The sequence below is a fragment of the Malania oleifera genome, chromosome 13, assembly GCF_029873635.1.
Source record: "Malania oleifera isolate guangnan ecotype guangnan chromosome 13, ASM2987363v1, whole genome shotgun sequence".
Classification (NCBI taxonomy): Eukaryota; Viridiplantae; Streptophyta; class Magnoliopsida; order Santalales; family Ximeniaceae; genus Malania; species Malania oleifera.
In genome coordinates, this window is record NC_080429.1 from 8606798 (window position 1) to 8620468 (window position 13671).

The 13671-nt window shown below is 35.6% G+C and overlaps 1 protein-coding gene across 2 annotated transcripts in view; it reads left to right on the top strand.

Moving 5' to 3' along the window:
• LOC131146810 (uncharacterized) overlaps positions 1 to 13163 on the top strand; it is a 28964-nt gene extending 15801 nt beyond the window's left edge. Inside the window, exons 2-5 of one of the 2 annotated variants that reach the window (XM_058096604.1) lie at positions 10799 to 10889; positions 12303 to 12376; positions 12474 to 12600; positions 12671 to 13163. In XM_058096604.1, the coding sequence (XP_057952587.1) occupies positions 10799 to 10889; positions 12303 to 12376; positions 12474 to 12600; positions 12671 to 12976 (598 nt within the window). In that variant the 3' untranslated portion in view covers positions 12977 to 13163. The remainder of the gene's footprint in view (positions 1 to 10798; positions 10890 to 12302; positions 12377 to 12473; positions 12601 to 12670) is intronic. The other variant, XM_058096605.1, reaches the window with a different exon arrangement.
• Positions 13164 to 13671: the final 508 nt, after the last annotated feature.

Below are 13671 nucleotides of genomic sequence, written 5' to 3' on the forward strand. Positions count from 1 at the left end.
TTTTCATTAAATAGCTTATTAAAGTAACCTCACCATTTTTATTTTATGTCTTCTTCTTTAACCAAGACGCTATAATCCTTGTTTTTTTATACATTTTACATTACTAGAGTCCTTATTCTTTCTTTCGCTAGCTATATCATGTTTAAGTATGTCTCTTTCCCTTTCTTTTGTATCTAATCTAGCTAATAAATAGTTATATGCTCTATGCTTAGCTTAACTAATGACTTATTTTTTGGGTATCTTTTCTTGCCTTTTTATGCTTTTTGAAGCTATCCATGTTTCTATATTTTTTTCCATGTTTTATACCAAATCATTTTTGTACTTACAACTTCTTGGACATCTTAATCCAACCACCAACTTCCTTTACCATCCGAGAATCTTCCTCCACATTTATCTAAAATCACTTTTTGGCTACTGTTTTACCCTTTTCTTTTTGGTTCTTTTTGTCCAAAAGATGAAACAAAATTAATTTTTGACACATGTTAGACTGTATCCGGGCATGTTGGTGTCGGACATGTGTCTTATATTGACACCTTGCTCCTTTTGGAGTGTCCGTGTTTCCTAGTATAATGAAAAGATGATGTGATGATAGCTTTGTATAGGAAAATGTTAAAGCCAACTGTTGCCTCCAAGCTAGCAGCATGTTGTCTCATTATAGTTGAGGATGCAGTATAGATTGCCACTTAGATTAAGGAGGATATGCAGCGTAATCCTCCTAGAGAAACATCGACCCTTTGGTTTGAGAAGAGTACTAATGGTATTGTGCGAGAGAAGTAAGTTGAGCAATTGGGTAAAGGAGTTGAAACTAGTTTCCCTTGGAAGACTCTTGGGACTATCAATCAAGTGCCTCAAATGTTTTAGGCATTGAGCTGCACAAATATCCTAACCAAGTCATGGCTGTTGCAGAAAAAGAAGATGATGACAATGATGTCATTCAAGTAGTTGAAGCTGAAATAAAAATCCTGAGTGACTTAGATGATGATGGCAATTTGAAGATCTTTTTTGTACTTTGACATATGCTCTCTTCCCACAACGTTGAAGAAAGAGAAGATTGGAGGTGAACTAGCAACTTTCACATTTAGGTGATTTGTCAAAAGCTGCTTTGCATGTTTGATTGTTGATCTTGATAGTTGTACCAATGTGGTTTCTGAAGAAGCTGTGAAGAAGTTAAACTTCGAAATTGAATCTCATCCCCATTCATACAAAATTGTTTGGGCGAACAATACCAACTTGAAGGTCCATGGCTGTTGCTTGCTTACCTTCAAGATTGGTTCGATTGTGGAGACAGTGCTGTGTGCTATATTTCCTCATAGTATTTGTTGTATCCTTTTGGGTTGTCCATGGTTAGTTGATAGGAGGGTTAAGCATGATAGGTATGAAAATTCTTGTTCACTCTCCATTGACTCGGCATTATAAGTTGATGCCATCTCACCCAATTGAAGGGTATTGGTGGCCCCTTTCTTATAAAGGAGATGATTCTATTTGTGGTGATGGTGATGCAGGTGCAGCATTGAGGATTTGCGGCCATGAAAGAATGTACGAGAGGAGAAGGGAAGAAGAAGGAAGAGATGAGAGAGGACATACAAGGGAGAAACTCACCTACACTTAAAATTCTAATTCAACAACTTCCTACTATGTGGCTTTGGCGCACTTTTTATAGGAAAGGTTTTTCACATGAAATTAGACATATACCCCTAAAACTACATTGCATTACAAACATACCCCTATAATACACAATTTTTACAAAGAAGCCCCAAATACACATGCTACTATACTAATTAAACTAAACACACAATAAACTATTGACTGATCCTTATCTCAATTCTTTTGAATTATTCTCCAACGAGGATCTATCCATGGTCTTGTTTCTTGTCCTACATCAAATATCCCCTAGTTAGAAAAAGTTTGGTCTCAAATTTTGAAATGGTGGATTATCGAAAATAAGAAGCAAACTTGGACTCCTCGAAAGCCAACATTTGAGTGATGCAAGAAACCATGATTTTTTGGCAGCGCCATAAACTTGAATTGAGATTTGGCATCAATGAGCTCACTGGGGATGACAAACTCTACAATATGAATGTTTGAAAGACTTTGAATGCCTTCAAACAAATTCATTTCCTTGCTTGTAGTGTCTTCAAGTTGAGTAACTCTAATAGATTTTTTGTCTTGTTTGGTTAGTAGGGTGGACTTCGATATGATCTGACCATTTTAGTGGAAGACGTGTTTTCATGTCCTTTGAGTCACACCCAAATCATCCACAACCAAGGAGAACCAAGGATTACATGGCTAATATTCATGGTATGATATCACACCAAACAGTATCAAACTGGTCACCCATTTGGATAGGAACCAAACATCTTTCACAAACATGCTTATCAATCCAAGATATCTCATGAGGGCTGTGGGTGAGGTTCCAAGTGAAATTCCATATGAATGACTCCATTTCAAGAAACGGCATTCATAGGGCATCTTTTGTCAATGATGATTTTGCAAACATTTCCTCCACACTCGAGAAAGGTGTGAAAAAGCTTGACATTGTGACCAAAGTATAATAAATGACATTCCTTTGTCCAATAATTTGTCACCATATTGTTGGATTTTGTACATATACCCACTACAACTATGTAATACCAAAAGTCCTTAACACAATTTGACCACAATTCTCATTCTATGCATGTAAAACCACTAGTTTACTCTCAATTTTAAAGAACCATCTTGAAGTCACCATTAATCTTGAGTATCACGTAGAAATGAAACAAATTCACTTGCAAAACTATTAAATTGCAGTAATAAAACTTGATATTTGATGCTGGTAGTGAAATTTATTGCTTTTTGTAGCAAATTATTGTGTCCACAATCAAAATGTCTTGTTGTAGGTCAAAATATTGTGGTGAAAACCCAAAATATGGTGGCTGCAGCTGTTTCTTGCAATTCTAGCAAATACAGGAGGAGCTTAGTAACTGTCTCACATGCGTGGGCTGCTGGTAGGGCTCCTCTAAGTGATGAAATTTCAGGCGATGGTATCATAGGGTGGGGATTGCAATGATGGTGGCAGTGTGAAGAAAAAATCACAGGAAATTAGGGTTTTTGGAAGGCCGAGGGCTGGAGAGGGTTTCACCAGCGTGTGTGGGGGCGCTCTGGGGGTTGGATGGTGACAAAATTTTAGGGGAAGGGGTTTTGTGGGGTTCTAATTTTGGTGGTGTGGTAGGTGTTGCAAGAATATAGTAGGAATGGGGTGTTCAAAATCAAAGGGACACAATTGGAATTTTCTAAAAAGTTCATAACTGTTTTATTATTATTATTATTATTATTTGTTTTTTTATAAAACTGAAATTGCAAGCAAGGAAAGAATCAGGGAGAGAGAATGAAGGAAGAGAAATAGAGATAGAAGAAGGCAAGAAGAAGAAAGAAAAAGGGAGGAGGAGGAGGAGAAGAGAAAAAGAAGAAGAAAGAATAGAAGAAGTCAGAAACAGATTTTAGATAGATAGATTAAAGGAGAATGAAAGAAACTAAAGGGAGGAAATTAGAAATCAAAGAGAAATTTGAGAAAATTATGGGAGAGAAGAAGAGAAGGAGAAGAATAGGAAGAAGAAATGAAGAGAAGAGAAGTGAAACTGGGGGTTTTAAATGGAAGAATAGAGATTGATATTGGGCTTTGATACCAAATGATGCAGGGGTAGCATCAAGGGTATGCAGCCTTGAAAAAATGTAGGAGAGGAGAAGGGAAGAAGAAGAGGGAAGAGAGGAGAGAGGAAAGAGGAGACAGGAGGTGCAAGGGGGAAACTCACATTTACTTCAATTCAACTTCAACAACTGCCTACAACATGGCTTCAATTCAACTTCAACAACTGCCTACAACATGGCTTCAACACACTGTTTATAAGAGAGTCTCTTCTCATGAAATTGCTCATATACCCCTAAAACTACATGACATTTTAAACATACCCCTATAATACACAAATATTACAAACAAGCCCCCAATGCCATAGTACTATACTAATTAAACCAAACGCATAATAAAAAACTAAAGCCCTAGCGACCTTTGTGACCCTTGTTGAAGGCTCGCAACCTTTTCTCTCCTAAAGGTTCAAGGCCCTCTCTCTCTCTTAAGCTCGTTGCTTCTCATCCTTTGTTTCATTTTTTCTCAACTTTCGACCTCTCTCCTAGCCTCGATTTGCATACATCTTAGCTTTGACCTCCCTTCCATCCTCCTGTTGTTGATTCATGCAGCGATTCATAGGAGCCCTAGCAAAACTTAGGACACTTGTCGAAGGCTTGCAGCCTCTTCTTTCCTGAAGGTTTGGAGCTTTAGCCCCCTCACTCTCAGGTTTGTTGCTTCCCATTTTTCGTTCATATTCGAGCTTGGCTGCTGTTGGAATCTCTCATCATTCATTCATCTTCGAGATTGGTTGCTGTTGTAATCTCTTCTCTTAATAACAATGGGAAAGGAGGAATCTCAAAGGATCTTCATGCTTCCTAGCCTCAACTTTATCATGTGTTTAGTCTGAGGATGCACGAAGATTTTCTCTCTCTTGTGAAGAACCTTAACTCACTCTTTTCACTCTTTTGATCAAGATACTATTAGTTATCAATGATGGGGATTCGTTTAGTCCATATCTAAGGGAAATCCTTCGATCTGAGATTGGATAAAGTAGGGAAGGCTGGAGCTGTGTTTGTTCTAGAGAAGAATCGACAATGCAATCGGTGGGTTCGATTTTCTTTAGCTGCGGCAAAATGGTTCTCACAAGGATTCTTATCTCTTGTTAGAAATTTAAGCAAGGATGTTCGTAGATCTCAAGTAGGTTTTGTTGATTATTGGATGGTGATTCATGTGATGAGGGCAAGGAAATTCTTGGAATTAGGGCATGGATGGTGAGGCAAAAGATATTATTTCTTTTTCCCTAAAGGATCCAAAGGCGATCGGTGGTTTTAGTTTGGGAAAGAGTTCGATGTTTTGGTGAGCTCTTGTTTGTCAAACATTGATAGAGTTGATGGTAAAAGGAAGAATGAGGATCGATCCTAGAGTCAAATAGTATAAAAAATTGATGCTAATTGAGTTCTTTCGATTTCTAAAGTTGGTGGTTGCTCGCCTCATAGTGGTCGAGTTTGCTCAAACCTTAAGGATGTGTCAAAGGTGGTGTGTGTTCAGTGTGGGGGAAAGATGAAAGAGGAGACCTTGCAAACAACTTTGCACAATCAATCGACGTCACTAAGGGATAAGGTTCTGGTGGAAGAGGTTAGTCTAGAGGCGGTTAGGGTGTTTTGCATGAGAATATGAACGTCAGGTTGGCTGGGCTTGGGTCTTTGATGATTAGTTTAGACACTTGGATCATCTTTTTTGAAAGCAATAAAAGGCCTTTCAAAATTTTTGATGGGTTTGTTGGTTAAGGAGGCTTAAGAGCAGAAATTTTTTTGATTCCATATTTGGCTAGATTAGAGAGCAGAAAATTCAGCTGGATAAATCGTAGTCGGGCCAATCAAAAGGGCAGGCACAAATGCTTAGTGAGGTTCCCAGTTAAAAAAAAGGCATTTTCATGAAAACTTGTGAGGTTGTGGAAATTAATCTCTTCTTAGGATAGAAGGGAGACGTGTGCGATTTAGCGCTCAAGTCATCGTCTAACAGGATCTATGGTGGTCAAGAGGAGAGAAGCAATTGCTCTGAAAACAAAAAAGAAAAGCGACAGAATTAGATAGGTGGCTTGCTAAAATTTCTACTAATTTCCTGGAGAGTGGTGCATCTCCTATTCAGGAGAAGGATGATGCTAGGCAAGGTTCTAGGATTGAGTTTGGGGGGATCTTTGTGGAGTTGAAAATCAAGATTTTATTGTTGGTTCGTAAGGGTGGTTAGATGAATGAATCAATTTGGATAATCTGAGGAGTTGAAAGTTTACGCTTGCTGTAAGGAAGTGTAGTTGGGTTTTGCAAGGAGGAAGTATTTTGAAGTTAATCGGGATTCATTTGGCTACAAAACGAAAAAAATTCTTAAGAGATATTCTAAAGGTGTTTTAAGTATAGTGGAGGAGCCAAGAGTTGAGAGGATTAACATACAAGGATAGTAAGAGATTGGGGGGGGGGGGGGGGGGGGGGAATGTTTCAGAGGACGATAGTGTAGGTACGAGTGAATTTGATTGTGACAAGGGTTTACTTTTGTATCAAATTCGAGAGCAGCAAGGATTTTTTATGATTCTTTAATGATTGTCTCGGGGATTTATCTTATGTGCCTCCTCCTCTAGAAGGTTTAGTTAGAATTAACATTTTTGTCGATGATGCTTATAAAGAGGAACTGAAGGTAAAATATGGAATTCTGCCTAATCTAGTTCAAGATTTTGTTGAGAATTACATTCAAACTCGAAATTTGTTGGATCACTTGGGACTCGTGTTGTCTAATCGTGTGGAGGAAGTGAAGTTAGGCTTGGTGTTGGTAAATCTAAGGAGGAAAAGGGTCAGAGGAATTATCTATTTTGAAGTGTTTAGTGAACTATGATGGGAAGGGATTAAAGAGTGGCTTCCTTGGATAAGTTTGACTTTTTTTATTTTTATTTTTTGATTTAATATATATATTTTTTACTATTTTATTCTTTTTTCTTTTTTCTTTGTTTCTGTTTTCTCTTTTATTTTAGAGGTGTTAGTATCATCACTTTGATTGTACATTCTCTTTCTTTGTTTCTGTTTTCTTTTTAATTTTTGAGGAGTTTGTATCATCACTTTGATTACTACTAGCAACAATCCTTTTGTCCTAATTCTTTTGAAATACATTCCCCAACTTGACTATTTGGAAGGAGGGAATTGATGTAGGATGAGAAGCTGGTATTATCATTTTGACCCAATTTGGAGGCCTATGTCAAAAAAGAATAGGTCAATGGATTATTCGATCCTAAGCCTAAATGTGCTCAGTTAATTAGTTGTTTATTATGTGTGTTTAGTTTGCTTGTAGGATTATGTGTTCTGGGGGTTTGTTTTTATATGTGTATTTTAGGGTCTCTTTTTGTAATCTCATGCAATTTAGGGGTAAATGGGTATTTTCTTGTATTATTGGCTTATAATAGCGTGTGAATGCCATGTGGGAGGTGGTTATTGTTGAATTTGAATTGAGAAGTAATGTGATCTTTTCGCCACAAGTGCATCTTCCTCCTCCTCTCTTCTTCCTTCCCTTGCCTTCTCTCTTCAATTTCTTCTAATTTCTCTCTTGGCAGCAGATCCTTGATGCTGTCCTGCATCATGTTAGCTTAATTGAGTTGTATATGAGTGAATTCTTTGCAATATTTGACAATTTGATGACTGGATGCTTGTTGTATGGATGCTCTACCTCTCACTGTACGTCATCATTCATAAACCTGAAGTAGTTTTTGCTTGTCTTTGATTACTGCTTCCCGTGCATCCAAAAACGAAAATGCTCATAAAAAAAGCCCATTGCTTGGATAAAAAATTTTGTAAGAGAAATGGAAAGGAGAGCTTAAGAAAATAATTTGACCAAATAGATTTCTTCTTAATAAGGAACGGGGATCGTATATCTTGTAATGATTGTAAAGTTATCCCTTGTGAAAGTTTGGTTACACAATATAAACTCCTAATGTTAGATATACATCTTAAAAAATGGAAGATAAAAAATAACATAAATCAACACAAGAGGACTAGATGGTGGAGCTTGAAGGGAGATAATATAGTAAAATTCAAAGATAAAATTATTAGAAGTATGATTGGATAATGGGGTGTAATGTTGATGCAAATACTGTTTATAATGAAATGACTAATTTATCATAGAGATAGCAAAAGAGATTTTAGGTGAGTCTAAAGAAAGATACTCAGGTAGTAAAGAAAGTTGGCGGTGGGTGGGATCACGAAGTCCAAAAATTCGTTAAGATAAAAGGAAATTAGTAGAAAATGTGGTAAAGTTGTAGAAATATCTAAAATCTTGAGAAGTATAAGGAGGCAAGTAAAAATGCAAAAAAAAAAAAAAAAAAAAAAAAAAAATAAACAAAAAAAAAAAAACTCCTATTAGTGAAGTTAAATATAAAGCTTAGTGGAAAAGTTTAGGAAAAAGAAGAGGAACTTGCATATGGTATTTATTGACTTAGAGAAAGCATATGGTAGGGTACCTAAGGAAGTTCTATGGTGGTTTTAAAAAAAAGGGTGATGTTTGATGGAGTAATGACTAGTTTTAGAACTATAGGTGCAGATACTAGAAAGTTTTTAATCACAATAAGGGTACATCAAGGATTTGCTTTGAGCTTTTATCTTTTTGCTTTAGTGATGGATGAACTGATTAGGAGTATCCAAAATGAGGTTTCATGGTGTATGTTGGTTGCAGATGATATTGCCTTGATTGATGAAACTAGGGGTGGAGTAGAATCTAAGTTAAAATTATGGAGAGAAACTTTAAAATCTAGAGACTTTAGGATAAATAGAAATAAGACAATATATATAGTAATGTAAGTTCAGTAATAGTAGGTGGAATATTAGAGACAAAGTTAAACTTGATGATAAAGAAATTAATAGCACTATTAGATTTCGATACCTTGGATCTATTATGCAAGCTGAAGGAGAAATTGAAGAAAATGTAATACATAGAGTTAAAGAATGGAGAAGTGCTTCGAGTGTGGTTTGTGATCGTAAAATACCATTAAAACTAAAGAGAAGTTTTATAGGATGACCGTAAGACTAGCTATGCTGTATGGATCATAATGTTGGGCGACTAAGAAACAACATAACCAAAAAGCAAAAGTTGTCGAGATGAGAATACTTAAATGGATGAGCGATATAACGTACAAAGATAAATTAAGAAATGAACATATTTGTGGTAAGTTAGGCGTAGTTCCTTTAGAAGATAAGATAAGAGAGGGATAACTTATATGATTTGGGCACTTGCAACATAGGCTACACAGTGTGCCAATGAGAAAAAGTGAATTAGTTATTATGAAGGGTAGCGGAAACGGTAGGGGTAGACTTAAAATAACTTGGAATGAGATAGTGAGGAAGGATTTAATAGCGCCTTGAATTTGTCAAAAGAAATTGTCCATGATCGCATAAATTAGTGAAAAGGATTCATGTAACTGATCCCACTTAATGGGACTTAAGACTTGGTTTTGTTGTTGTTTAGAAAGAGATGTTTATAAGCATGTTAGAGTTAGAGAAAGAAAATGCAAAGATTTAGGCCATGTAAACTGTATAAAGGACGAGAATAATAATGTCTTAACTAGAGAAAAAGATATAAAAGAGAGGGGATGAAGATACTTTGATAAGTTGTTTAATGAAAACTAAAATGAAAGATTGAACTAGTCCTTGAAGTTAAGATGACATTAAAAAAAACGAAAAGTGGGACTTCATAGGACCAACTAACACACCAATTGAAGTAGTTTGGAAATGTTTAGGGGATGAAGGAAATATTTGGTTAACTAATCTTTTCAACCTTATAAAAATCAAGAAAATCCCGAAAGAATGAAGGTGAAACACGTTAATACCTTTATGCAAAAAAAGTGTCGATATTCAAAATTGTAATAACTATTGTGGAATTAAGATTATGAGCCATACAATGAAAGTATGGGAAACGGTAATTGAGTAAAGAATAAGGCTAGAAATGAGGATTTCGGAGAACCAATTTGGTTTTATGCATGGGAGATCAACAACAGAAGATATTTATCTTTTATTAATGGAAAAGTTTAGGGAAAAGAAGAGGGACTTGCATATGATTTTTATTGACCTAGAGAAAACATATGATAGAGTACCTAGGGAAGTTCTTTGGTGGGTCTTTAAAAAGAAGGGGGTTTGTGGTAGATATGTTGAGGTCATTAAGGATATGAATGATAAAGTAGTGATTAGTGTTAGGACTGTAGGAAGGGAATCTAGAGATTTTCCAATCACAATAGGTGTGTATCAAGGTTTTACTTTGAGTTCTTATCTTTTTACTTTAGTGGTTGATGAACTTACTAGGAATATCCAGAATGAGATCCCTTGGTCTATGTCGTTCGTAGATGATATTGTGCTGATTGATGAAAATAGGTGAGGAGTGGAATTTAAGTTAGAACTTTGGAGAACTGCATTAGAGTCGGAAGTTTTTAGGATAAGTATGAATAAGACAGAATATATGAAATGTAATTATAGTAACATAAGGAGAAGTAGTGGGCAGAAGATTATCCTTGATAATCAAGAAATTATTAGTATTAAATAGATTTGTATATCTTGGATTTATTATGCAAGTAGAAGGGGTAATTGAAGATGTAATACATAGAATTGACGCAAGTTGGGTAAAATGTAGGAGTGCGTCATTCGTGTTCTATGATTATAGAATACCCTTAAAATTAAAAGGAAAGTTTTATAAGCTCGCTATAAGACCGACTATGTTTTATGGTTCAGAATGTTGGACAACTAAAAAATATGTATAAAAAGTAAAATTCGTTAAAATGCGAATATTAAGATGAATGAGTGGTATAATATCAAAAGATAAACTAAGAAAGGAGCATATATGCAATAGTTTTGGCATAGAACCGGTCAAAGACAAGATAAGAGAAGGGCGACTTAGATGGTTTAGAAATTTGAAATGCTCTACTAGAGCATGAGTGAGGATGAGTGAGTTAATTATTGTTTTTGGCATGAAAAGGGATAAGGGTAGACTTAAAATAACTTGGAATGAGGTAGTGAAGAAGGATTTAGTAACCCTTAATATAGTAGAGGAAAATGCTCTAAATAATGCCGGAACTAGTGCTGATTGGTATACTGGGAAATTGATATACATTTCTTTCCCTTCAATACATTTTTGTGTTGGAGGAAAGCATTTACAACCCTAGAGATTTGTTAAATGCAGGTGTATGCGACTGTGGTGCTTTAAACCCCAGCAATCTTCAATTGCTGGTTGGAACATCGATTATCACCAGAGTTCATTTGCAAGTGTCATGGTAATTTGCAGTATCATCAAACCTTTTAATTCTCTATGCATGGGAAACTTGCTTAGACTTTCAATAAGGCTCTTGGTTTTTTCTAGTTTCTTATTTTTAGACTATTTAAATTCACCCAAACATGCTGTTGCATTTTGTTGACGTGCTAAATTTGTTTGGCCTCTTGAGGACTGGTGGCTATGGCCATTATGCAGCTGCTGCACTGCCTGGTGTTCTGCACATTCACCAACCATTCTTGAATTTGCTTCTTTTTGTGACATTTGCTCTAGTATATCTTTGTTGCTTCTGAAATGACATTAACTGGATTGCTTTTTGTTTGAGTGGAGACGGCTAAAGGCATGCCATGTAAGTATGTAACTGATGGACTAAAGCGAGTGATGCCCTAATAGGGAATTATTTATTCTAAACTTATTATCTGCTGATTATTCTGGGCTGTCCAATTATAAGAGTTCTTCTTGGAACTTGTTGGAAAATAATCTTTGGAAAAAAAAAAATGATTGTGAAACCCAATCTGATCATTCCTAGGTTACACCTGGTTTGCAGAATGCTTATTCCTAAAAATAGATGTAAGTTATACCAAGTCAAATTGCAATTAGTTATACAAAAAATTATATTGTTACGATAAAGCAATAATAAAGTGAAACTTCTTATGAATCCATAACAAGGATAGATAAGGAATAGCTATTCGCAAATTTCACCATGGTAATGTTTTTTTTATTTCTTATTAACTTCTTATGAATCCATAACAAGGATAGATAAGGAATAGCTATTTGCAAATTTCACCATGGGAATGTTTTTTTTTTTATTTCTTATTGACTTCTTATGAAGCCATAACAAGGATAGATAAGGAATAGCTATTGCAAATTTCACCATGGTAATGTTTTTTTTTTTTCTTATTACATGCTGGATGAAATAATAAGAAATATACAAGGAATAGCTATTCCCTCTATTCCCAAATTTCTCATTGTATTCCGTCTTATTGCATGGTGTAGATATTTTGTGAAATCAAATGTTACTCCAGTTTTTGCAATACGATTCTCTTATGTGTTACTCTTTGATTGTTCATCCCTACTTTGCACTTGACCCATGTGCCTGTCAGATGCATTTTGAGAGCATTCAGGGCATCATAGTTTATAGTTCCCCCTTGTTTTTTTTTGGCTCATACTAGTTTGAGGAAGTCAGAACATAAGTGCATTATTCAAGGCTTTAAGACTTCATACTGGTGTGTTTGAATCAAAGGAAAGCTTTCACTCTTTTCTGGTCAATGGTGTTATTTGATAAGCTTATACTAGAGCAGCAGCATTATAATTCAAGCTAAATATAATGCAGGAGTAGGTTCCTTAGACATTGTATCTATCATGTGAATATTATGGTTTACTAGAATTCAGACTTGGGCATAATTACCGAGTGCAGGACCCTAATGATCTCATCGATCAGAAATGTGAAAGCAGACTTTACATTGGTAACCTTGACCAGAGAATATCAGAGTAAGGAAAACTTTTGGTGATTTACTTACATATCATAGCCCTGCTTACGAAAAGTTATACTGTTCGCTACTTGATTCGAATTTTATTTGTTTTATAGAGCTGCTTTGATTAAGATGTTCTCCCCATTTGGGAAGATTGTGTCAGAGGACTTCTTGTGGCATACTCGTGGCCCTAAACGCGGAGAGCCACGTGGATTTGCCTTTATCCAGTTTAGCACTAGAGAGGTAAGTTGTTCTTATCTAATACTTTCGTCTGTCGCTATTCCTGATTTCCACCATTAAAGTGAGCATGCAGGAAGCTAAACTGGCCAAGGAGAAGATGAATGGAAAGTTGGCCAGTGGCCGTCACTTGGTTGTTCACCTTGCTAGTGAGAAATACTTGGGGGAAACAGCAGAAAATTGTTCTAAAGCAGGTGGTGAGCCAAACAGATTAGGCCTCACTGGTAGCAGTTCGGGACAAATGAGTCGGAGTGCAAAAATAGCTGCAATAAAGAACAAATTAAAGGCTATGGAGGAAGAGAGTCCTAGCATTAAGAAGCAGAAGCAAACCGACACCATCTCTTGCAGCAGCAGTCTCAAACATTTATCTGTCAAAAGATAACATTGTAAGTCCCCATTCTGTTACTACGGAAGAAAATTATAAAAAATTACATATTGGAAGGTTGCTGTTATCATGTGATGCTTGCTGTTGTTACTATATACAAAAATTCAATTTACTTTTTCCCTTCAATTTACTACATGTTCGTAAACACAACCTTACCTTATGAAGCTCCGATGATTGTGTTGCACTTTAGAACCTTTTGGCTAATCAAGCTTTGTTTCTTGAGCATCTTGACTTATGCCTGAAACTTGGAAGTGAGTGTTATTGAATATCAGGGACTTGAGTTTACATTAATGACAAGTCTTTGACTAAATTAGCTAGTATGTTTGTAAATCAATCCCCAAGTAGGTATGAGAATGACACGTAAGAAATTTTGTTTCTTAAAAAGCCTTTGTTTTTAAATTTCAATTTTGGATTTTGAAGATGTGAATTTGACATGCAATTCACATCTAAAACTGTTTCTTTTACTTAAATTGTTTTGGTGCCTGTTTGGTGTTTTGGTATTGTTCCTGTTTTTTGTTCTTGTTTTTGTACGGCAAAGAAACAAATTATAAAAATATATTTTTTATATTGTTAGATTTCTGTTTCAATTGTCGTTTTTCAATAGTTCATGAAAAAATGTAAGCTTGATTTTATAGTTTTTAGTTATGGCAACTTTCTTGTCAAAATATTTTAATATTTAGAATTAATTTTTT